General features: G+C 40.1%; 3 protein-coding genes across 5 annotated transcripts; 2 read left to right on the forward strand and 1 right to left on the reverse strand.

Annotated features, from left to right (window-relative positions):
- The first annotated feature begins 3017 nt into the window (after positions 1-3017).
- Positions 3018-11562, forward strand: slf (C-type lectin domain-containing protein slf). The gene is made up of 3 exons (XM_089593094.1): positions 3018-3144; positions 8229-8408; positions 10991-11562. The coding sequence occupies exons 1-3, from the start codon at positions 3018-3020 to the stop codon at positions 11371-11373; spliced, it is 690 nt and encodes a 229-aa protein (XP_089449220.1). The 3' UTR covers positions 11374-11562.
- A 245-nt stretch (positions 11563-11807) lies between these two features.
- l(2)37Cd (general transcription factor IIIC subunit l(2)37Cd) lies at positions 11808-14953 on the reverse strand. Of its 2 annotated transcripts, none has more exons than XM_089592855.1 (7): positions 14771-14953; positions 14512-14668; positions 14007-14430; positions 13343-13927; positions 13070-13275; positions 12770-12953; positions 11808-12693 (listed from the first exon to the last, which is right to left on the reverse strand). In XM_089592855.1, exons 1-7 carry the CDS (start codon positions 14824-14826, stop codon positions 12434-12436), a joined length of 1872 nt encoding a protein of 623 aa, XP_089448981.1. In that variant the 5' UTR covers positions 14827-14953; the 3' UTR covers positions 11808-12433. The 2 variants fall into 2 exon arrangements, with proteins under 2 accessions (XP_089448981.1, XP_014214781.2); XM_014359295.2 differs by having other exon boundaries at positions 14512-14700.
- Positions 14954-17797: 2844 nt separating this feature from the next.
- On the forward strand, positions 17798-25253 carry LOC106644837 (E3 ubiquitin-protein ligase MARCHF3). 2 transcript variants are annotated; one of them, XM_089593063.1, is made up of 4 exons: positions 17798-18421; positions 21171-21334; positions 23618-23844; positions 24579-25253. In XM_089593063.1, exons 1-4 carry the CDS (start codon positions 18352-18354, stop codon positions 24820-24822), a joined length of 705 nt encoding a protein of 234 aa, XP_089449189.1. In that variant the 5' UTR covers positions 17798-18351; the 3' UTR covers positions 24823-25253. The 2 variants fall into 2 exon arrangements, with proteins under 2 accessions (XP_089449189.1, XP_089449190.1); XM_089593064.1 differs by having other exon boundaries at positions 24588-25253.
- Positions 25254-25533: the final 280 nt, after the last annotated feature.

Raw genomic sequence — 25533 nt, forward strand, 5'->3', positions numbered from 1 at the left:
TAGGGCCGATTATCGCGTGTGTACACACGACGGGTGAATTATACTTGTAAATTATTCGTGATGGAAATTTTTTTTGTGTCGGTCAATAAAGGACACATTAGGAGACCTTAAAAAAAAAAAAAAATAGACAATTTTTAAGGTCTGTCGGTCGATTACCTTTATCGATCTATTAAATATGTCAAAGTGATTTGACGCTACTTCATACAAATTTATGGACGCGCGACAGTTTAGTTTATCGGGGAAGAACCTTCGTGGGCTTTGTCATCAAACGAAAAATTAAATACGCATCGGAAATGATGACCTCCAGGGACCAATAATTAAATTACTACCCATTCAAAAGCATAATCTTATTTAAGTGAGGAGATCCACAAAAATTCTGCCAAAAACGTCGTCCGTTTTTAATTAAAAGTTTTTTTGAGGCACACCCTCGAGATGGGGCTTATTTTCCTCGCAATATGTCATGTACCTTGAGGGAAAACTCATGCAGTATTTTTTCCATGTAAATCATTGAAACCCGTGATCATGATATTTCCCTCATGGTACGTGATATATTGCGAGGGAAGTAAGCCCCATCTCGAGGGTGTACCAAAAAAAAAAAAAAAAAAACGTTTAATCAATGAGGATTTTGTACGAATTATGCTATTTTTCCTTGTTTTGTATCATTATCCACAAAGCACCTGCCACGAACTCTAACTGTATGCACTCCAGGTTATACATGTTCGTGTTTCTACCATTCACCCAATACGAATGAACGATATAATATGAAAAATTAAATATTACGAATGTTGAGCGAAGCTCGTACGTATACATCGAATGAAAAAACAAAGAAAATAACCCAATATCAAACGAGCTGTAAAATAAAACTAAAAATTTTGAGTGTACGCAACGCGAAAATCATTCAAAGTGCTCCCTCACGGGCAAGTTAAAAAAGAAGCGTTTCTCTCGTCGCTGAATACCAAATCGGAATAATGTGGCGCCTATCGCCACATACTATTATACACGATTTTCGACATTTTTATTTTCTCCTTCGGTACATCGCAATTGGCACAATGACAAACGACTCAAATCAATTACGCGCCGCTGAAAATTTAACAATCGTTACGAAAACGTGTGTACATGTTTTGTACAAGTTCCCGTGAGACTCGACCGCGTGAAAAATGTATGTGTGCGGCAATTCAGTACTGGTTGAAGAATCGATCTATATATATAACTTACTCGAATGACAACAATGCGTAGGGAAAAAAAGAAAATGTGTGTGAAAAAAATTACCCGGAGGGGGCCAAATTAGCGCTGCATCGCGCGCTAATCGCCCTTTTTCTTCTCTCTCTCCCTCCGATCGACTTTGTGTGTGTATATATATACGCGTTTTCTTGTTTACAAAGATGCTCTGCAATTGCGATATGGTGCGCACACGTAGACTAATTGCAGATGGTGTCGAAGCGTATATAGAAAGGAAACGCGGGGAAGGTATATATATATATGTATACGTATACGTTGGTTTACATCGTTTTTACGGTTATATTTCGAGGTAACCGTGAATATTTATGATCCATCGAGATGGTGTTATTATAATGTATGCGTAAGGGCTTGAAATTCCGATGAACAAACTTTGTCCGCGTGTGTATGTATGACGAAAAGGCAAGTGGTCTTGTTCGTTTTCATTAATTTTCTGGCAGCAAAAGTCGTAGCGGCGCTCACCAAGTGCCCGATCGAGCGTCGAAATCTCCGTGGCCTCTTGAATTCAGTATATGCTTTTTTCATCATCCAAGTCGAATTTTTCTTCCAGATCTACAGTCGCAAAGACCGACGTCATGGTACATGTGTTACAAAGAAAAAAAAATTGCACAATCCAATTGAATATTGTATTCATTAGCTGCGTGACACATATTTTCTTTCTTTCTTTTTTTTTTTTTTTTCAACAACTATTGTACTGGTTGTTCGTATACATTATAATGGCTGCGTCCATCAGTTTGCAATCGCCGAAGCATCTCAACCTAAAAAAAAAAAGACAAAAAACACTATATATTTTTCATGAAAAAAGAGAAGAAAGAAAGACAGCACCTGGAGGGAAATGATGCATCTAGGCACAGACGTAATAATTCGCGGGCGCTGTGAGTATAATATACGTGTGACACACAAGCTCGAGATGTAAGGTCAGAGAGGCAAAAGAGAGGAAGAAAAGGTGGGAGGATGATGCACGAGATCGCCCCCCCTCCCCCATCGAGAAGAAGGTGGGACGTACAAGGGGCCCCATCGGCCGATCGGTGGGGAGGAATCCGGCCCAGCGCTTCTTTCTCTATAAAAGACACGCCGCGGCCGACTATCTCTCCATAAGAGCCATAACCGCGAGTCTCACTAACCGAATAGAGCCGATTTACATATATTGTATCCTTCCTCTACCGATCTCTAGTGTCCAAGGTGAGTGCGATACCGATCTCCCCGTCGCCGTTGTCGTAGCCGAGGAAAGCATTTTCTTTTTTCACCTCTTTCTCTCTCTCTCGATCGTGTGGTTCTCGTGTGCCAAAAAATAAAATAAAAAAAAACGCTTTCCCCCCCTGTAATCTTTCGATTTGGTGAAAAGAAAAGGTGCTTACGTACACATGTGAAGATGTACATGTACCCGTGCGATAAAAGTGCGACGAGAGCAAAGGGTGCGCCAGAAATTCTTTCTTTCGACGGGCATTTATTCTATTATTTATTTTTTTCTCTCTATGCGCCCTTTCGGCGCACGCGTTAAAATACACCCGCTGTCATATTTTGTTGTCGTTTTCCTCTTACGCAAGCGCTTTGCGTCCGTTGACCCAGATCTCGCTTGTGTCGCGCGAAAACATAGACAGACAACGTAGCTGCATCGAGTACATCTCTCGTCGCACCGTCGCCGGTAGCTTTCATATACATACACATCATGCATATATATATGTACGATAGGAAAAAAAAAAAAAAAAATGAAAATCCACAAGGACGATCTTAACGACTCAATGATAAAAAAAAAAAAAAAAAATTGCGTGTCGCAGATGATGCTGGTGCCGCTGCTCGTGGTGGCTTTGGCGACGATAGCGAGTGCCGCGATCAACGAGGTGCGGCCTCCCAGCAACCGGCCCGGCCGATTCCTCTCGCTACCCAAACCCGAAAAGTGCGCAAACAGTGAGTATCCCTTTTTTTCTTCTTCTTCTTTTTCTCTTCTATTATGCATCATTGTTCTTACTGTCATTATTACATAGGTATGTCGTGACGATTCGTGTGCACACGTGCATTTGTATATACATACGAGCAGTTTTTTCGGTGTCGATGTTAACTTTGGCTCTTTCGAGCCACGTAATATAATATGAATATATAATATGCATTATGTAAGGGTAATATACGTATGTACGGGGTTATTACGTTCGTACCTCCGCGATTCGGTTACACATTGAGGATCCGTGAACCTTTTTCTTTCTAATACACATTAAAGTAATCCCGTCAATTATATTATACCTACCTGCGTTGTGAATTTTGAAGAGGCTCGGAATTTACATCCTCAGGCGTGTGTATATGGATGTGAAAGAAAAAAAAAAAAAAAAAAAAAAAAAAGAAGGATTGCACAAGAAACATCGTATATAAAAGCAAAAAGTCTTAGCCTCCGGACATCTTTCGAATTAGGAATTCTCCGCGAGAGACGTAGATGATGCCTCGATAATATAGCATGGGGAGACGCGTGCGCGTCCATATCTTACTCTGTACCCTACGCGTGCCATAAATTATGCGTAATCGCGGACACGCAGCTAGAGATAGTTTTATAGAGATTTTGAGTAGCTCGTGGTAATGAATAAAATATAAAAGTGTAATTGACTGTTTTTTTTTTTTTTTTTTTTGTATTTTCCCCCCATAGCTCGCTTGTTAATTAATCACGCGTTACAATCGATCGAAGCTAATTGAGTGACCTTATTTTCATCGGTGTAGGTAGCGAGTCGCGGTAATGATAATACATTATGTCACGCGTAAGTGTACCGAGTGATGGAAGAGGCGTAGGTATAATATACATACGAAACAATTTCATTGTGTTCGCGCGGACGGTCATTAAGATCGAGATGAACTGTTTTATTGCACTCGCGAGCGCGCTTCTTTTATTTTACTTCTTTTTTTTTTTTTTTTTTTTTTTTCCAACGTCATTATAACCATCAAGTATCTTCTTTTCGTTCTGGGAAAAATGGATATGATGACGGATTACGCGATGATCAATCCGTTTGAGGGAAATGAACACGGAGAGCGGTTGGTTTATGCGAAAAGTTTCGTCGATTACTTTAATTTGTTTCTTTTCTTTTTTTTTTTTTTTTTTTTTACAAAATAAGTACTATAACGGAACAGGGTTTGGGGGATGGTAATTTTTTTTATTTTTTTCCAATTACATATTTCGATTGGTTTTTCCGTGAATTTGACCACGTTGCAGTTCGATTCGATCGCCGATTCTGTTTCTATTTTATTTGTTTGGAAGAGCTCCGGAGTTTATTTGGATTGAAAGTGTAATTCAATGACTTTGTCAGCTCGTGCTCCTGAAACGAAAGCTCCTCCTCAACCCAATATTCTGACGTGCACAGTCTCTTTTTTCCCCGCGAATCGATGTCAACGGCAGAGGAACACAATTCACCGGCGTGAATCGATCGAAAAAACCCTTCGACGCGACAACCAACCAAACGAGATCCAGTTCTCGTTTCGAAACGACACAATTCCCCGGTACGCCTACGTGCTTTTTCAAAATTCAAGCAGAGACGCAACAACAAGGAGTACATCATACACTCGAGTACGTATACCCATATACACACAGCAGCTGCCGATCGGATGGTGAATCGATCCGAGAAACAAACACAAAACTCAGCGCACGTTTCGTCTTAACGATCATCCTTCTCTCGAACAACATCGGTAGTTTATATATACAAGTATACGGCCATTGACACGTGCACACATACGTGTTGTATAGGTATATACACATGGAAACGTCAAAAGTTGTGCAAGCCCATGAGCGGCACAGTGTATACAACCGAAACTTTCATCGTGGCCCGTGGCATACATTAACCGTGTAACACTGTATGTACGTCTCTTCGAACACAAACACATACCCTACTTACGTACATGTATGTATAGGTATACAGGTACTCGGGTATGGATTGCACTTTCTCGAATGGGAGGCTCTCGAGCGCGGAGATCACGCATACTTATGCAGACCTAACGACACGCGGAATATTTTAAAGCAAAATAACCGGTGATTTCTCTTCCGGTGACCCTTCCCGCGTCCGACTAACGCAAAGTAACACGCGCGCGTGCTCTCTTCCCTTTTTTTTCTTCATTTGTGGGTTTTTCTGTGCAGTGTAAGTAAACGACTCTTACTTAGGTACGTATGTACACACGTACATCGGGCGCGTTTACTCGAAGAAAGATTTTTATACTTACCTTACCTACTTGGCGATCGGCGCTTTGGAGCTTTCGGGAGAGTAGCTCACGGCAGGTATTTACATACTTGGAGAGGCATTGTATTTAAAAGTAGGTATTTTGTACCCACAGTCTTTACGTGCATCAACATTTTCGTTGTAACAGCCTGAATTACAAGAAATCGGTTGAATATATTATGTCGATCGGTATGTACAGGTACTAATGGCGCGTACGTACGTATATATACAACATATGGAGGTAAAGATCTCTTAGAGCTTTTATTCATTTGATCGCACTGTGTATACGTACAGGTATGATGACTTCCGCACACAATGTAGAAAGCAAAAGTTGCCAATAAGGTGCCAACAACAGATGCACAGACGTGCACGATGTAGCACTGTTGTAGCACAATCGAACTCGCCTGGACTTCTGTAATGGGGCCTATTTGTTGTTATTCGCGCATTGACAGTAAAAATCGGTAACCATGTATGTACGTCGGCTGGTGAAAAATTCGTGAAATACGCAGGATCGGATGGATCGATCGGCGATGTACACCCACAGCGAGTAAATAAACAACGCGTATGGACGTAATGGCCGCACTTTTAACGTTACAGCACGCTTGGTTGGTGCCAATGAGGGCCCAGCATCGAAATGCACGTAGATCGCGAGCGCGGCATCTCTCCCCTTTCTTTATTTTCAAGGCGCAACTTTCTCAAGATGCATCGGCACTTGCACGTAACGCGGAAAAAAATCGTCCGTTGGCTCGTATGTATACACACGATCGCGCGCTTACTTATACTCGACTCCATACGGCGCGCCACATAAAAGCGTGGGAGTCGCCGTAACACAAGCGCACACAGATCGGAGCAAATTATCTCTCATTATGAACCCTCGTCTTCGCGCATAAATAAATACATACGTACGTATACGGGTGTACACGTAAGCGCGCGGGGTATAGGTGCGCAAGGATACTTACGTACGAATCGCGATGATCGCTTACGTAAGCGATTTTATCATGCGCATAACGACTATACGACGTGAGAGCATCTTTAAAAAAAACACCTTCGACTCTTTGCCGTGGAACGAGATTGGCTTATTTTCGCGTATATTGTAACTGGCAGTGGTGATGGGAGAGAGAGAGAGAGAGAGACAAAATTCGAATCTACACATGTTTATAGGTGTAGATCTACAACGCCAGTTGCGGCTGTTTTTTTTTGTGTAACTCAGGGAAAATGACGTACATACCCATGAGTGGTCCAAACAACAGGTCCCTCGATTCGTTAACAGCGGGTTCCATGATTTTTTTTTTCCTCCGTTGGGCTATTGGGTTGATTTAATTTACTCGTCCTTCGCGCGATTGGAAACGTGTTTTTCGTGTCATATACGCACGCGCACACGTATATTTTAGAAAGTTCGACTCGTCGAAAAATGTAATCGATGCTTCTGGAATCATTAATATGGTGTTCATCTTGTACTGTATATGGAAGTAGAAGAAAAAAATAAAAGTAAAGTAACAACAAAAAAACCACTAAACTTCGTTACAGCCAACGCGGCGTCACAATCTCCGGCACGTACACGAGAGAGTAACTGTGTACAGCAGTACTTACTCGCGAGAGACGTCTTGTAGGTACATATATACATTTGTATAAAACCTACCTGATGCAACACCTTGTACACATATACGTACGTATAATACGAGCATAATACCACGCGGGGACGGAGAAAAGCGTGTATGCACACGTATACAATGCACGAAAAAAAAAAAAAAAAAAGAAATAAAAAAACCCTCGCTCGCAAAGCCAGGCAAGCGCGAAATTTCGCAATTCCTTCGCACACGAGAGTGCATATCAACGACCACTGTGATTGTTATTTATTTTTTCTTTACCTTTTTCCACAATCGTTTGATAAGTGAAAAAAAAAAAAAAAAACGTTAAGAAGAGCCTTTTGTTACTGTCACACGGAAGAAAGGCGTCGTATATACTACCGATCTCTGAGTGGATTGGTGCATCGAAGTGCCGATGGATGTGATGAAAAAAATTCACTGCAACTGGATCGTTCGTACAATGGTTTGGGTGTCACATTAGCCGTTTTATCACTTTTGAAGGAACTTTACATATTTGTCCTCCTCGCGATGTATTACCACTTGAAAAAAAAAAATAAAAGTCGTGGCATAAAGTCAAGGCGATGTTTGGAGGAAAAAAAAAAAAAGAAAAATTTTACGAGACGTACAAGCTTGTCATTCAATGTATATATATATATATGTATCTTTAGAATCGATTATTAAAACGCCGACGGACGATTGGCAGACACGTCCTCTTTCCTTCAAGGATCATCGGCTAAATCGTTGTTGTTGTTGTTGCAACACATTATGCCTGTAAAATGTTAATATAATAGTGCTCGTACAACTTTTACACTCGTAAATGCGATTATTATTACATTTGGCGAGCATTGGATGCGGAGAATTACCCAAGTGCGATCCGTACTTACAATTTCATACACGCAAGAGGCGAAAAAAATCCTTGTCGAAACAAAAATCTACTCTTTTATTTTTTTCTTGTCAAACGAGTGGTGACGATAATCCTGCATATTGTAACACACACCGTCCTTGGTATCGATTTTTTTTTAATTCATGCAGCTTTTTTTTTATTCCCCATTTATAAATTCGAAAAACCGCTCGATCAACTCTCGCGTTTTCTCAATATATAAATAAGCTGGCTCTTGGCATCATTAAATTTCGAGGATTATTTAATATGCCCATGAATAAAGAAATAAGCAAGCCGTTGTAATAAAAGCGTGTCATACTGATGGGCGCGAATGAATTTCAGGACCGAAGGAATTCAACTTCAGAGGCCACAACTATTTCTTCAGCGGCCACGTGCCGGCACTGGCCAGCACGCAGGTAGACTGGCTTGACGCACGAAACATATGCCGGGAGTCGTGTATGGATCTCGTCTCGATGGAGACCCAAGAGGAGAACAATCTGATGTACAATCTCATCCAATCAAGTACGTGTACATTTTTTATGCAATTGGTACAATCTATTACTTGTTTATATATATGCACGTGCGACGAAATCCACGGAAAGTTAATAATTACCATTTTACGGCTGAAAACGAAGGTTAAACTACCGATTTTTAATAAATTTTCTGCAATACTTTGGTTCATTGCATAAAAAAGTTCACCTGTTAAACGTATAAGAACAAAAACTACGGTGATCAATGAGATCGTGATTTTTTTTGTTATCGAAAGTTATTTTTCAATCTATTCATCCTGCTTGGAGGAAAAAGCTGTAGAGACAACGAATCCGTTTATTTTCCCCGAAAAATGTCCCTTCAAATTTACCAAATCGAGCTTTCGGTTCAACCCCAATTATACTCACCAACAATGTATGATATACTTAAAAAAAGACAATAGAACGAAACACTCTATTCCCGCTGGACTTCCAAAACTCTAAAAAGGTGCCATTGTTACTTCGACCCGTAAAACGGCAGATATACATGTCATCCCGTGGATTTCGTCACGTACATCTTTAGCTTGGGTTCCTCCAAAGTGGCGTATACAGTTGCAACATTTAAAAATTAAATCGCGCACCATCTCGATTCCCCAAAGGACGATCGGACATCGACACAGTTGATCCGTACAGTATATTATGATGTCACTAACCATCGGCCATTTGTCGCTCGTCATCCGTCACACCAGCAAAAAAGCCATGAATTATTATGTACACGCAATAACTGCTACGAGCGCACACGCGGCAAACTGTATACTTACTTTGGGGAATTTCAATTGACACGAAAAGAAAATTGTCGCGCACAAGGTCGCCCGCAGACCGCAGGGAATGTCCCGGATTGGCTTGGATTTTCGTTGGGTTGCGAAATTTTCCTCTCTCGGTCCCCTTGCGGTCCCCCTCGGTGTACTTGACGCTCACGCGTGCGGTACACCTTGTCGTTCATTCACCTGGTGTTGGACGTATTTTTATAAACCTTTTTCTTCTTGGACGCAAAAAAATACTTTTAAACAAAGTAATTGATTGTTTCGTTTTAAGTTGTACAAGTTGCAAGCGCCATTCGAGCGATGAATGAACGCGCAAGCGATTTTTATTTTATTTTTTACATCCAAGTATACTCACTTACAAAGCATAGTTTATTCAAGTTGAAAGTATCTTATATAGTACACGTGCACGCGCTGGTGAGAACATGGTTAAAGCTTACGACTCCGCAATCCGTTGTAAAGATACATCGAGAAAGACAAAGAGACGCATTTTCCTCCGGGCGTCGGTACAAGGGACCTAACGAATACCTTTTTTTTTAAGCGTAGAAAAAAGCGCGAGTCAAACTCATCTGCTCCGAGGGGCAGTTCTCCATTTTAGAATTTACGTGCAGGTCGATACACCCTCCAATTAATCGACTGGATAGTTTACATAATTTACATTACATTAAATGGTTATCAACTCGATGGTACACTTCAGGTACAGGAGCAATTACGTTTTATTATGAGAAAAATCTGAAGCTAGAAGTCTCTCGAAATCGAAAAAAATTGTTGCTCCAAGCCCATACCTTCGGATAATTGTTTTTTATTTCCCGTGCATGGGTACCCAAACAATTTGTGTACGCTGAAAAGCTCCAAAAAAAATAAGTATACCACGTAACTCAATTCCAAAAAACCGCTGGCAATACCGATTTTCGATTTGTTTCACGCGTGACCGTTCACGTACTCGGCTGGTATTTTTTTTCTCCGTTTCGCTAATTGATTATTTAGAGCCGCGAATCGCAAAGATGGGCTACCTCGTAATACACTACTACTGGCACGCGTGCACCGTTGCGTAGATGATATTACGAAGCCTGAAAGAAGGTACATAGGTAAAGTAAAAGTAGAAACACACTCACAAACACGTGAGTACATATACACGAGCGACATGTAATAGCGCGCGACTGTACTCGTTTGCACACCGTAATATGTAATTTGAGAATTATCGGGCGGACACTTACCGATTATAACCGCGCGTACATCCATATAATCGATCGGCCGCCGTCGCTGATTGATCAAAGTGCGAATCGGCTCTTGCGCGATTTCAAATGTGAACAATTGGCGATAGCGCAATCGCGATGATGGACTCCGTTTCGATGTACACGGCGACCAACGGATCGGTAATTATAAAGCAGGAAAATCGCCAACGAGCGATGATTATACCCGCAAACCGAACGCGCATACAATCCCCAACACTTTCACTTTAGGTGGGAAAAAAAAAAAAAAAAAAAAAGTCTCAAGCGCATCTACCGCATACATGTTGAAAAATACAAAGGAATCTAAAACGCGTAGTTGTTATTTTTCTTCCTTTTTCTCCCGTATTAAAACAACTATCATATACATAGACGTCTTGCCTTTCCTTCGATCGGTGATCGCGTGCATTCGAGTTTTGCGCTTTTGCGCAATCACTAGCGACGACGACTATTCATCACTTCATCCCTCCACTTATTCCGGGAGAAGATCTTTTTTTCTTCATACATACGCGTACTCGTGTCATACATGGGAACGTCCACCTATAAAAATGTTAATCTTTTCTTCTAAATGACTGTTTGACTTATAGACAACGTGCCGTACATCTGGACGTCGGGTCGGGTGTGCGACTTCAAGGGCTGCGAGAACCGCAAGGATTTGGAGCCGAAGGCGCTGTACGGCTGGTTCTGGTCGGCCAACCGCGAGAAGATGTCACCGACGAACCAGGTGCCGTTGGGCTGGAGCTACAACCCCTGGTCGCAGACCGGCCACAAGAAGGTACCTCAGCCCGATAATGCCGAATTCGAAATCAACACGACCAGGGAGTCCTGCATGGCCATCCTTAACAACGTGTACAACGACGGCATCGCCTGGCACGACGTGGCCTGCTACCACGAGAAGCCCTTCGTCTGCGAGGATAGCGACGAGCTCCTCCAGTACGTGGCCAGCACCAATCGTGGCATTCGCCTTTGAACGCCTGCCTGATATGCACCGAAGAGAGTCACAGAGAGGGACCATTGAGATGCGCACGTGTAATTATCCTTGGGTCGATCGAGGAGAAAGGATTTTGATCATTCAAAGCAATATGTATACCATACGTTATAACGTTTTGTCGCGTGCTCGCGCCATCGCTCGTCGCTCGTTAACTATAAGCTTTAGCGTCAATACTGTTTTTTTTATTGTCATTAAAGCATTATGGTATTAATTTTTTTTTTTCCCCGTCACCATTTTCTTACTTTACTTTTTCTCTCTCTCTCTCTCTCTCTCTCTCTCTCTCTCTTTGTACGAAATTATATCGAGTAATTCCAACGGCAGTGGCGGTGCTTTAACGTAACTGCAAGTAAACCAAGCAAGTTATAAATGCCTGTTGTAAAAAATATATTTCCTAGCATTTCCGATGTTTGTACACCAGCGCCGTTCGCTGGATTACTGCCGTGTCATTGTATTGTCATAACACGCATTTTTATTATTACAAGTGAGCAAAAACAAAACAAGAAACACGCATGTTCTTTCATGTATTTTTTTTTTTTTTTTCATGCCCAGTGAAATTTGTCATTCCTGTAATTGATACACTGTATAATTAAGAACGTACAAGTATTTATTAATGAGAAAAACGATCTGTCTGTTCGTCTATGTACATTTGCGAATAAACTGTATTACAGACGAATTTGTGTTTTTGCTTTTTTTTCTGTTGGTTCCTTCAAACGTTATACTAATTTTCGGATATCGAGATGAAAAATTTTTTTAATATTTATGAATCACTTCTATAATATCTTCAGGAAAGCCATATAGTATTTTACAAAATTAGCTGAACTCTTTTGTGTAAGAGTTACCACAGAATGCCAAATGTAAATAACCCTATTCTAGATGACAAAATTTTTTCTTTTTTTAATTTGTAGTTCCATGTGTTTTTCCATATATGGTATCACCAAGCCAAAACCCCTTATGTAATGCCACACGGCTTTCCTGAAGGTATTACAGAAGTAATCCCACATAGAATTCCGTCATCTTTTTCCAGGTGGGCCCTGCCGTTTCAATTCGCAAATCCATGAAATTCGTCATCACTGTTTCCATGATTCTCCCTAACACCTTTCTGAGCTTTATTCCCATTTTCACTGAGAATTTGCTCAATATCATCTACTTCTACGTCTTCGTATTCCACCTCCTCTTGATAATTTTTTTCATTTATTGGAGCTGACACAATACTGTTCATAGTTTGTTGCAATTTTTTTTTTTTCTTTTGTATAGTTCTATCCGAAAGAATTTTCAACTTACGAGGCAAAGTCGTTGGATCTGAAAAAATTAATGCCACAAATAATATTAATAAAAAACGTACCGTGAAATAGAAATTTTGAAAATTATGACATACGATTTTCAGGAATGTTCATCATTTTTCTCAACTCAATTCGTACATATTTACTAAGTATTTCCCTACAGAGGTCATCGAAATTACTAGGTAACCAACCCATTTTTTCATGGCATGGTGTTCCAGGTGGTGGACCTAAATATTTATCCAACATGTCTTGTATTTCTTTAACATGTACATCACAGTACTATTTATTAAAACAAAACAATGGACAAAAGTTAATTACAACACATATCATTTACCAACAAGAAATTTGTTGTTTTGTTGAAGAAAAAAAAAAAAAAAAAAAAAAAAAAAAATTACCTGATAAAACATTTGCCTGGATGGTGGAATCATCCCAGGACGGTATATATAAACATTTTCATCCATCATTATACTCTTTTTTTGAGGTTGAAAACTACTATTTGGTGTCAAAACTGTTGTCTTGGACTTAATGTTGGGAACATTTCTATTCTTCATACTTACATCAGAATAGCCTCTCTTACATCGAATGCTTGAAAGTAAGCCATCTAATGAATAAAATAACTTATTATTGCAAATTCGTTTGATATAAATGTAATACACTTTAAATCTTACCTGTTCCTTTCATCCTAAAATCTAAAGTCTGATACTTTCTGGATTCAGGGTCTTTCCTAGGATCATAACCGAGCTTGACCCACGTAACGCGCCATGGTCCAGTTGTAAAGTAGTAAGCAACAGAAGGTAACAACACTTTGAGCTGTTCGTTGGTAAATTTTGTCAGATATCTTAACGCATTTCTAGACCAAATGGGACGCTGGTCAAACAGCTTCTGCATTTCTTCTACCTGTGATTCTTGTAAAAACTTTACTTTCAAAGCAGTCTTAATACCTTCTGGTGGATTCATGGGCACGTCAGGGGAGTTAAAACTAATATAATTCGAGAGACCACCACGTCGCTTTCTCGTTCTTCCAATCACATCCGGTGCCAAAGGATTGCTGGTTGGTGCTTCTGGCTTTGGAAGGTACTGCTGTACACTGTCCATTCGACTAAATGCAGCTGGTGGTAGAAAATAAGGCACCTCATTGTCCATCCAACTTACAGGTGGCATGCCAACTGGATATATTTTATCGTATATACATTCGTCCTTTGATGGATCTTTGATGTTTTTGGTGATAGGCAAATATTGAAAATCACATAAGCCTATCGATTCATAAAGTTATAATTTAAACAGGGTTTTAATTAAAGATTGCTTAATTTAGTCATAAAAATAAAAACATACTCGTAAATCTAAACTCAGTGTCAACTTTTCCCAGTACTTTTAGTTTTGGTAATCTGTAATCTACATCTTTTGATAAGTTTTCATACTTTTCACGATCAAAGCTCGGTGGTTTATCTTTTCCAGAATCATCTTTGTTACCCTCACAATCGTCATCTTGATTAGATATTTCCTCATTAATTTTACTCCTACTACTGTGACTTGTAATTTTCTGACTAGAATCATCATCCGTGCATTTATCACCAACTTTTTCTTCCACTTCATCATGAGTCATAACTGATCCTTCTAATTTTTCTCTCCTAGACTTTTTGACTCTCACTCTCAACAAGAATCCAACTGTTTCATTTCTATCCCCACACGTAGGATTGCAATATCCATCACTTGGCCTAAATTTCAGTTCCATTCTTCTACTTTTGTTATCAACGGTCTAAAAGCACAAGAAAAACCTAAACTATGGTGTATCACAGTGAATAATGTACAAACAACTCCTTGTAAAAAAAATACTTACAGAAGAAATATCCGATAGGCCCCCAAGAGTTTCGATGGCTTTATCAGGATTGATCACATTCCCAGGATATTTAATACAGATCAATTTTTTGTCAAATCTGTGGCCCCCTGGGAGTACTGGTCCAACGCACTCATTACCGTCTCTGTCTTGAGATTCACTATTAGATTCATAATCACCATCATCATCACTCTAGAAATGTTTGTATCGTTTAAACTAGACTATAGGTAGAAGAATCTTGTAAACAAAACACTGAACCTACTTGTTCATTGTAAGATTCATCGCTTTCAGGATCACTGGAAGCGTCTGGATCATCATCAAAGTGTGCCACAGATTTGGCTATGTTCAACATTTTGTACAAATATCAAAATTCAAGCGTTAAAAAGTCGAAAAAAAACACTTTGCAACAACTTGAAGGCTTGATTTGAAATTAAGGTTAAGTCATACCGATTTGTTGACATGCGGCGATGATGAATAAATGACAGTCGTATACGTAGTAAACGTATATAACAGCAAGCGCGTATACTTCGTATATGACACGTACTTTAGGCTCTCCGTCTCCGTTCGACTTCGAGAGATATAAAATGTATAAAAAATGGGACGAACATAATTACTCGTATAACTCGTATTGAAGATAAAAAATGTATAATTTCGCGGTAAAAAAAAATAGTAACTGAGCACACTAAACATTACTAAAAATCTTTAAAAAATACGTGTAGAAAATCTTACTGTGCCAATATGCATCTTAAAATATATTTTCGCGATTAATGCAATTCCTCTTAATCAACCAAAAAATTGTTACCGATAAGTTTATACATTTAAAAATAAAACGAAATAATTTTATTTTATTTTTTTCAATTCACCCGTTGAGTGTTAGTAGACATCGATTGAATAAAACATTTTCTAGATAATAATTGTAAGCTTGATTCTTTGTTTTGCTAAAACACCGTCTCGTTTACGTGCACATGTGTAGGATATAATTATTTTCGTAAGAAAACATAAACATATAGCTTTATACTTGCATAAAAAATAAGATATTCCTTGTATTAGCTGGTAAATTAGTTATGTTATTAAAAGACTAACATATTCCATCATTTACAATCACGAATAAAATACTAAGTATTTTTTTTTCTTCAGTGAACGTGGAATGGCCCATTCAATCTTTCAAAGAATTTATTAATCTGGAAAATGAAAAAAAAAAAAAAAAAACCTTAAGCGTATTAAAAATTAAGCGTATCACTTTTTGAGATGAAGCAGTGGTGGAGAGTTTGGTATATTTTTGTATTTTCTATATTTCCACTGTTTAAAATCAAATAATATGATGTTGTTGATTAATTAATTCAATTTTTTCATCAAGTATATTTACTTATAATAGTCGCTGCAATTAATTTTCCAGTCATGATGAAATTGAAATAACATAAATGGATTTACAATGTATACGCGTGTTTTTCATTTTGTTTTTGTTAAATTGATGTATGTTTTTCTTACAAAAATAAAAACTCAGTGTAATATTTAAAGTAATTCGTTAAATATTTTGAATCAATGGAAGAGCTTGAATTAAAATTTTTAAATTCTGAACTTACATCGTTACCGATTGATTACAAAAAAATTTAAAACTAATTTTTTAATTTTTTTTGGCTTATCTTGATTATTTTTTTTTTTTTTTTACCAATTGAAAAAGTATTTTTATGATTTGTACACGCAACAAGTGCTTTATATTTGATTACAATGTATGTGCGTTGAATATATTTATGATAGGAAACACATGAGTCATTTTCTTTTTTTTGTTAATTTCTTCACAATTTACTGTCACTATGTCAATTTTTCATCCACTTTGACGAAAATACGATTAGTTTCTATGTTCCTATACATTCGATAAAATACCATTGATGTAATTGTGCAAATACCTTGTGAATTGGGGAAAAAAAAAAAAAAAAAAAAAAAAAAAATACAACACTCCCACGAACCTAATTTGAAAAAAAAGCCCCCTAAAGCCGTAGAGTTCCCAGGGAAACGTATCGCAAATTCCATTAGGCAGTCGATGCGCGATCAATTACACCGCACCAAACAAAAAAGAAACACGAGGAGTCTCACACCACCCGGAATCCAGAGCGTATATATATACATGCATTGTACAGCCGTGCAAGGGGGCCCGGGAGAGCACTTCGTGCTCCTCATTATCTGCTCACTAAATTCCCCCCCTCCCTCCCACCCCCGCACAGCACACACGTATACGTGTGTAAACACAATACACGTACACCTCAAGCAATCGCCGTTCTCTCGCGTGAATTCGCATTTTTAAGTGCATATAGGTACCGTCGCGAGAAAAAAAAAAAAACCCTCTGCCCTTCCCCCGACCGGCGACGCGTGTGTTGTTAGCCGATATCGTATTACAAAAGTATTACAACGCCGGCGTGCAAGTGTAAAATGAGCTTTACGTATATATATATATGGCTGGGCTTGTTTACGAGGAACGTGTATATATACATGCAGGTGACGAATAGTCTCTCGTTGCTGTCGGGGCACAAAAGGTTTAAATGTCGAGTCGACGAGCGAGTAAGTACTCATAGACACCCGCCGGGCGGTATACCTAAATACCGTGTTGACGCATCATCGTCTCCTCTCCCCGACACCATATATTCAGTATGTGCAACGTACGTGTGTCTGAATCGTCACTTTATCTCGTTCTTATCTCTCTCTCTCTCTCTCTCTCTCTCTCTCTCTCTTCTTGTTTATTGAGCGAATCTTCGCGAATAAAGTGCTTATTTGGGCCTGTCGGTATAGATTACACGGTTTGTGTGTCACCACGTGAATACAAGAAGAAAAAGACTTTTTTTTCTTTTTTCTTTTTTTTTTTTTTCATCTCCAGTATACGTATATAACCACGTTATTTGGACCATCGAGGTTTCCTATTACTATTATTATCAACGATTCCTATCGAGTACAATAATTTCATTGGTTTGCAATTCGTACCACGTGTACCTACGCGCTATTATCTTCTCGTCTCGAATTTTAGCTCAAGTACACCCAAGTCGATCGTAAAAACACCAAAAATGGACCACTCGCAAGTAGAGCACCCACCTGTTAGTTTCGATAGGCACAAAAAAAAAAAAAAAAAAAAAAGAAATGAAATCTGTTTGTTCGTATTGTGTGTATAAACGCAACATACGCGTACAACGTGCGATCCAAGAGAGAAAAAAAAAAAATCGTCCTTCCCCCTTCTCCTCCTCCTCTGGATCTCAGTACTCTATACTCTGTGTGTACACGCGAGCACCCACTTGGCCGCGAGTCTCTCGATCGCGCGCAGCTGCCGTATAGATCTCTTTCTTCGTTTCCCGCTCGGTCGCGCGTTTTTGCCGATCGCGACGACGCCTTACTGCCCGATATTCGCTCTTCTCTTATTAACAAAAGTACAAGTTATCGGGGAGGACGAGCGCCTTAATTGCAGTGATATCCTTTTCGAGTAACTTTTTTTCCCCTATTTTGGCCCTTCCCGTGTAGTTACCGATTTTTCCCGACCATCACACCGCAAAATAGGTAAATTTTGACGCATCCGAGTTTTTAAGTCTCCCAAAAGTAATCCAATCGACCTAAATAGATTGTTTTTCAAGTATACGCGTACATGTCGAGCAATCGGCAACGATCGGCATCGGCCAACAAGAGGCGACAACCCTAGTGAACTTTTTACAAGACGACCCGGAAAATCCGCCCAAAAACATAAGGTCTTAATGGAAGGGACAACGACGGGTGGTGGGGCTCATTGTCGCGGTGGTGCAGGCGACGGAGCCGACAACGAGGACGAGATCGAGGGGAGGTGAGGTGGTGCCCTTCGAGGAGGAGACAATGCCGGGGGAGCAAGCACAGAAAAATAACACCGGCACGGCAACTGGCGTCTGTCGCATCTGTTACGAAGGTATACATATGTATACATACTTTAGTCCGGAGCGAAGGTCTTGCGGAGGAGGAGGTCGTCGCGTTGTTTTGTTATTGTTACGTTTTGTGCGTACATATACATGTATATATATATATAAATATACTCGTGCGTGCGCGCGGTTTTAATTGCATGCTGATCAGCTGTGATCAATCGACTGCTATGATTTCCCTCCCCCCCCCGTCTTTTTATGTAACGTTACGTTGAAATATCAATTAGCCGGAACATATTATAATCAAGATTCAACGATGACAAATATGTCTTGATGCACGCACGATTTTCAGCTTGCAATTGTACCCTCTTTACGCGTTTTCGTGCGGATGATACAATCATACACTGACATACAGTCATTTGAGTTTCCTCCCCCCCCCCCCCTTTTTTTTCAACAACTTTGGTTGGCGAAAAATTATCAGGTCACATTAATTAACCATCGGCGGTGGCTGTTTGTCGTTGTTACGTTACGTCGAGCTGCTCGTCGCTCGATTGATCGTTGACGCGCTACTGCAATGTGTGTATGAGCAATAAGTGTAATACACGAGCAAAAGGATAATATATATTTATGCGAGGGGAGGGGGGGCTTCTCGTCACGTATACGCACGTGTATTACAGAGAATCGTGAACCAAAGCCCGATAAATCGGTAAGTTGGAATCGGCAGGATGAAGTATGAATGGAAAAACTCGAGCGCGAGCCGACAAAATCCAAGCGGCGCACAAGCTCGGCTGCTCGTGAAATTTGATGGGTCACTTCCTGGCGAGGGCCGGCTCGACACCAAATCGCTTCAAATTGGCTTAACGAGGCAACTCCTCCGGCTCTTCCGTCGTTTGTCGTACGAAAATTATGTTAATAATTCGCCGTGGATATCCGCGCATATATATATATCTGAGAGCAACAATTACCACAATCGCCGACGAAAACAAAAAAGGAAAGAAAAGGAAAAAAGAAATCAATTTAACCAGATGAACGACGATCGCGCATATAAATATATGTATGTGGGCACACACATCATACCCGTGGCGAGCGTTTGAAAAAGCGCGCAGTTGTATGTGTATAGCGCGCGTAAGTGCCGGCCGTCAATTGAGACGAGAATATAAGGAGTACCGGAGAAAGAAAGAAAGAAGCTGCTGATGATGTCGATCGAGATGGCGAATTGGAGAGGCGCGTGCTGTCGGCGCTGGGCTGCACATTATTTATTTTTATATTTTTTTTTCATCACTTCACCCATCACTGCCGTTCGAAATGGCCCATATCAATATATAGGTCCCGCCTCTGTATGAGCGTACAGGTAAGTTGTAAATGCACGCGGTGCGACGCCGAGCGGAAGTTTGAATAAAAAATTAGGCGTGTACCTTAATTGTACGTGTTACCCAGAACATGTATGGGTAGGAAACGAGCGTCTCCGCGACTTCCGCGCGGCCTTGGGAGACAAAAAAAAACAAAGAAAAAAAAAAAGTGAGAGAACAATGAACCGGAGGGAGAGACCCTCTAAGCTGTGCCATTGAACGCACGCGCACGTAACGTTTACTGAAACCCGAATGAAACATAAAAAGGGACATATGAGGGGGGGGGGATGGGGGCACAGGGGACACCCCTTTTCTCTCGTATATATGCTACTCGCGAGCGTTGATCTATGCGTGTGGCAATGTATTTTTATGCATATGCGTGCTTGTGCCCCGGAGGTGGAGATTGGACGAACGCGAGGGTATATTGTGTACGAGGGCCCTTTCAATGGGCATTAAGCTCGTATAAAATGTACACACATGTACGTGCTATCTGCACCATGCTTGGGTCTGATTATCATCGTGTATGTCTTTCACTCTATCGGTGCCACTGTGCAAAATATATAGGGTGTGTATACAATCATCTACCGACTCTTACCAGTCTTCGCTGGTTTCCTCAACACGCGTGGGCTACATTATAGGTATAGGTGAGCGGATTATCAGTTAAGATCTTTTTTTTTGTTTTACTCCAACTCTAAGTTAATTAAAACTCAGTAATTTGGCGGTGGATCAAATGAGAATTTTTTTTCTTTGCCAAGCGGAAACAAATAAGAATCTTTGCTTGATTCCTTCTTGAAGCCAATCATATTTATTTATTATTATTATTATTATTTTTTTTTTTTTTTAACAATCCGTAGGATACAAGTATACGAACTTGATATTTTTTAAATAATCGAGGGGGAAAAAAATTAAATTAGAAATGATGATTGTGATGTGGCACGTAGTGCGCTTCATTGTACACATGCCTCCACAAGTCCACAGTCGCGAAAGATACATATTACATACGCGCAGGGGTGTAAGTGCAGGTCAGTGCACAGAAAATAAAACACACACATCGTGAATCACTTGACGACGCGAACGACAATAACAATAAAAAAGAAAAAAAAGAGCTGTATACTGATTCACACAACAGGACGCGTCTCTAAAATTAATGACCGCGGTATCGCGTCGGAGACGACATACATCAGACGTATAACACAAGTATAGCAGTGCGGTGTCATCATAAACGTATATCGTAAGTAAAAAGACATTGTATGTGTGCAAGTCATGAGTTGGAGTCGCGGGCACTATGCTATACGCACATGCCGAAAGAAATTGATAATAAACTCATCTGCCCCCTTATATACATATAATATAGGTATATTACATTGTACGCCCGCGCGTATAGGACGTAATATAATTTTTTTTCAAATATGATTAAAAAAAAAAAAACATTCCTGATATGCAACAACAGATGCGGCATCGGAGGAGCTGATAGAGCCGTGCGAGTGCTCGGGCACCCTGGGCCTCATCCACGCGAGTTGTCTGGAAAAATGGCTATCCACCTGGAACACCGATCGCTGCGAGATCTGCAAGTACACCTTCGCGGTCGAACGGAGGACAAAGTCTCCGCGCCAGGTACGTGTTTATATATATTATCTCAATCCGCGGCGCGTAAGGTGTACATATATACATGTGTACAGGTATATAAGGCATACAAACGTACACGTAATATCATGCAGAGGGACATGCCGGACAATGCGTGTTTACCATTTACTCGTGATGTACACGTGTACATTGGAAGGTGCACCGGCCACTAAAGCACATATACATGCTATACTCCACCCCCGCGTCACGAGCATCACGCGCCCGCTGCAATTTCCTCTGTCCCTTGCTCCACGTGCAGCATTTTCCTTTGTTTTTTTTTATTTTATACTCGTGCAGTCTGCTACTGTGTATACATAAATGGATTATTGCGCCGATCGGGACACCGCACCCCGCGTCGTTTTACGTGGGGACATTGTATTTCCTTTTCCCCCCAAGGGCCATCGGGGAAATATACCTATTTGTCGGGGAAAATCAGATGCGCCAATGTATTACTTTGCAGGTGGTATATATATGCATCGCTATAAAACGTCCGTACTCTCTCGCGCCTAAAACGTCCCCACGTATGTGTATATATACAAGCAATAAAACAAAACGATTATTCCCAGCGTGTGTGTGTACGTACAAGCCCCTTATCCGGGCTCCCTGCAATCGGCTGTACCGAGGGTATAATACACCTTTCTCTCTCTCGAAACCGATCTCCGTTTAGAAAGCCATTGCAAGCGCGCTCTTCCGATGCAGCGACAACAAACAACTAAACAATGGACACCCCACCCCCCCCCTCTCCATCTCTTGCCCATCGTGACATTACATATTATGTACACTACATGTATATATAATACAGATACATCTTTTCCGTATACTTTTACGTGCACGATTGTAGCGATTGTATCCTATAGCGAATTATAAATTGCGGGTATATATTATGTATAGTATACATATATGTATGTAATGCAGTCGAAGCGGGCAAAGCCATATGTGCGATAGTATATACCTATACGTCGCGAGAAAGCCTTTTTGTTTTTTACCGCAACATTATGTGCGCAGCGCGTGTGGATCTTTGTATAAGTACAGCGGTAGCGACGCGCTTTGAATTTCAAATGCAGCCGGGAGAAAAAGACAAGAGAGAGTATAGCAGCGACCACCGCGGAAAAAATCGCGCACGACTTCTCGACCGTGTATATGCATATAAGCGTGCATACATCCCTCGTGTGTGTGTGTGTGTGTGTTTGTGCGTGCGTGTACAATATATATATAAATATTTATTCCTAAACGAGGTACAATGGAGTATGTGTATGTATGTATGTATGTATACGTGCATCAGAAAAGATGAAGCTGTAAGATCGGCTCTTTGGCTTTGTGTATACGCGTGTTGTTTGCGCGCCCGTGTATGCATATTGTGTTCTCCGGGTTGTATAAGAGGGTCCATGTACGGGTGCCGATTAGCGAATCACAAAAGCCAACGGGGGGGGGATATCTGTGTTGTGATGGCTCATTCGCGAATCTGCTTCAATTGGCAAGACGATTTATATATATATATATATATATATATATATATATATATATATATATATATATATATATATATATATATATATCTTGTTTTGTCCGATATTGTATACTAACGTCTTCCGCATCATAATAGACAGGCAGAGGTGACGATAAAACGCGGTTGATGTAGTTGTATGTACAATGAAATACATTTGTCCAAGTTGTCGTTTTGGTGTGCCGAGAAGTGTGGATCGGCTACTTTTTGTACCTATATCATTGATACATTACTTATATACACGCTCTACATAATATTATGAGAGTACATATAATAAAATATACGTCACGCCATTGCATTTTCATTTGGATGTTAAAATTTAAATTAAAAAAACGCGCGTCGATATGGTTGGTACATTCGATATGCCATTGCATTATTTAATCGTGGCTACTTAGAGGCTATAGTGTTTCAAACGTGTGCGCAATAATACCTATACCTATACCTATATATGTTGCGTTATTCGTATACCCTATATATACTTTAGAGCGTCGTATCGAAATTCAACAAACTTATTGCGATCTCTTGTCCGACGACATGTAAGTGCAAGATCGGTTTCGCACGGCTTACACCGCGAGGTATCGTTTTAAAAAGTGGCTCCATCAAAATATTTTTTTTTTTTTTTTTGAAAAGAACAAAAGTTTGAAGAATCTCTACGAGTGGTGTAATCTATAGGCACTTGAGATAACAACCATACCCTCCGATAATAATTAGAATTAAATGTTATATAGTCATGCGATTATTATCATTTTTTTTTTTTTTTTTCCTTCCAGTCAGTCAAACAGTGGTGGTGGACCCGAGGTCTGTACGGTCCCCAAGGGGTAACGGGCGACGCCGTGTGCCTTATCGTCCTGACTCCCCTGTGTCTCGCGGCAACGTACCTCTGCGGCGTCGGAGCCAGTGCTTACGCTCGGCTCGACTCCTGGGAGGGCACGGGCTTGGCCATTCTCTGCTGCATGCTCGTCATCACCTACTTTCTCTGGCTATTCGTCACCATGAGGTACTATTCAGTTTATTTACCTTTCTTTTTCTTCTTCTTCTTCTTCTTCATTCTTACTCGTGTATTTATATACTTATTATATATTTTTCTACTTAGCGCATTTTTGAGGGTCCGGTGTGCCCTCGGTATAGATTAAATAGTGTTCGGCGCCCAAGTGACATCCATCTGGGGCTGCTTCGCAAGACCCTCGGGCCGCAAAATGGCCCCGGAGGCGATGGCACTTTTGTGACGAAAATTACCATAGGAAAAGAAAAAAAGAAAAAAAAAACTATCGTAGTCCCTCCATCACTTGTCAGATAATTAAAGTAAATCCATATAAAACTGTAAACGAAGCTCCGTGTACGGTATATATATATTAATCGGAGCAGGGCTGCGAAGCGAAGGTGAATATTGGACTATTAACATTAACAACGTACGTCAGAATGTAGTCCGCGAGGAAGAGAACATACTACCTCCTCTATATACTTAATACATATATACATAGCACCGGTAGTCGGGGTATAAGAGCGACGTGTAATATTTAAACGAAGACTATACGGCAAAAGTTGAATGGAAAGTTTCCCCAATGCCTTATTGGGTTACCAGGGTTTCGTATCATTATTACCATATTTAATTTCACATGGAAAATTATAAAGGATGATTTGACTCTCTAAAGCATATTCCACAAAGCTCGTCCTTTCCTATACGCATACTTATTACATATTTACGGTACACGTGTAGATGTACGAAACGAGGGCTTTCAGATTTCACTACAAATCGTGGAAGCAGTGGTGCCGGCGCAACCAAGAAGTCAAGCTGCTCGCCAAATGTAAATTAAGCGACGAGGATCGGAAAAAAGCGCTCAACCGGCAGCAGCGCGGTGGGGAGAGGCCGGCATCGACTAGCGAACTCGACAGGCTCTGCGGATGCTTTGATTTCTCCTTCAGTCGACGTCCCGAGCCGATTTTCAATTTTCACCAGCAAACGACCTTCGTGTGACCCAAAATATATATATATATATCTTTTTTTTTTTTTTTTCCCACGTATATAATGTACGATAACTACGGATTTTTACTGGCAATACAGTTGTGTGTATGTAAGTGAGCAAGTAAAAAAAGGGTGACCGCGTGATTTTTTTTTTTTTTTTTTTATCAAAGCTGCTCCACCGTGGAATATATTCGTGACTATTTGAGATTTATATGATTTTTTTAGTCCTGTGTAAATAACATGATATAACATACATTACAACAAGTAGTGGTAAGCCTTTGCGGTAATTATTTTTTTAATCGTATATTGTATAATGATAATACATGCCTATACGTGTTCATAGTCAATATGTTTAATGCATGTACAGATACATATATATGTATATATTGTTGTATGCATAGCTCATATGTGTAGTTAAGAGTTTCTCCGTTGTGGCGAATTGTGTATATATGGAGCTTAAAAAAAAAAAAAAGAAAAAAATACTCGACTGTAGCTTTTAAAATTCCCGTTAACTTATTTTGCAAATGCATTATATTATTATTCTGCCACAATATCGCACAAGTGAATAAAATTATACGGCCACGTGTATTCGATTCGTTGACTTTTTAATACTCGCGTATCGAGTTAAACGACCGTATGTGTGTGAGTGTGTGGAAGCAACCAATCACAATCAGCGTGCACATGTTGTGCATTTACCTTCCGATCATTAATAACTTTCACGTA

Source organism: Copidosoma floridanum, unplaced genomic scaffold (assembly GCF_036245765.1).
Source record: "Copidosoma floridanum isolate Cflo_tuat_1 unplaced genomic scaffold, Cflo_Japanese_pri ptg000019l, whole genome shotgun sequence".
Lineage (NCBI taxonomy): Eukaryota > Metazoa > Arthropoda > Insecta > Hymenoptera > Encyrtidae > Copidosoma > Copidosoma floridanum.

What these genes read in the sequence shown, in the direction of transcription:
- slf (XM_089593094.1), top strand. Translation starts at nt 3,018, where the DNA reads ATGCTGGTGCCGCTGCTCGTGGTGGCTTTGGCGACGATAGCGAGTGCC. An exon ending in ACCCGAAAAGTGCGCAAACA is followed by an intron (nt 3,145 to 8,228) that starts GTGAGTATCCCT and finishes AATGAATTTCAG; the next exon opens with GACCGAAGGAATTCAACTTC. An exon ending in GTACAATCTCATCCAATCAA is followed by an intron (nt 8,409 to 10,990) that starts GTACGTGTACAT and finishes TTTGACTTATAG; the next exon opens with ACAACGTGCCGTACATCTGG.
- LOC106644837 (XM_089593063.1), top strand. Translation starts at nt 18,352, where the DNA reads ATGCCGGGGGAGCAAGCACAGAAAAATAACACCGGCACGGCAACTGGC. An exon ending in CTGTCGCATCTGTTACGAAG is followed by an intron (nt 18,422 to 21,170) that starts GTATACATATGT and finishes ATGCAACAACAG; the next exon opens with ATGCGGCATCGGAGGAGCTG. An exon ending in TGGCTATTCGTCACCATGAG is followed by an intron (nt 23,845 to 24,578) that starts GTACTATTCAGT and finishes GTACGAAACGAG; the next exon opens with GGCTTTCAGATTTCACTACA.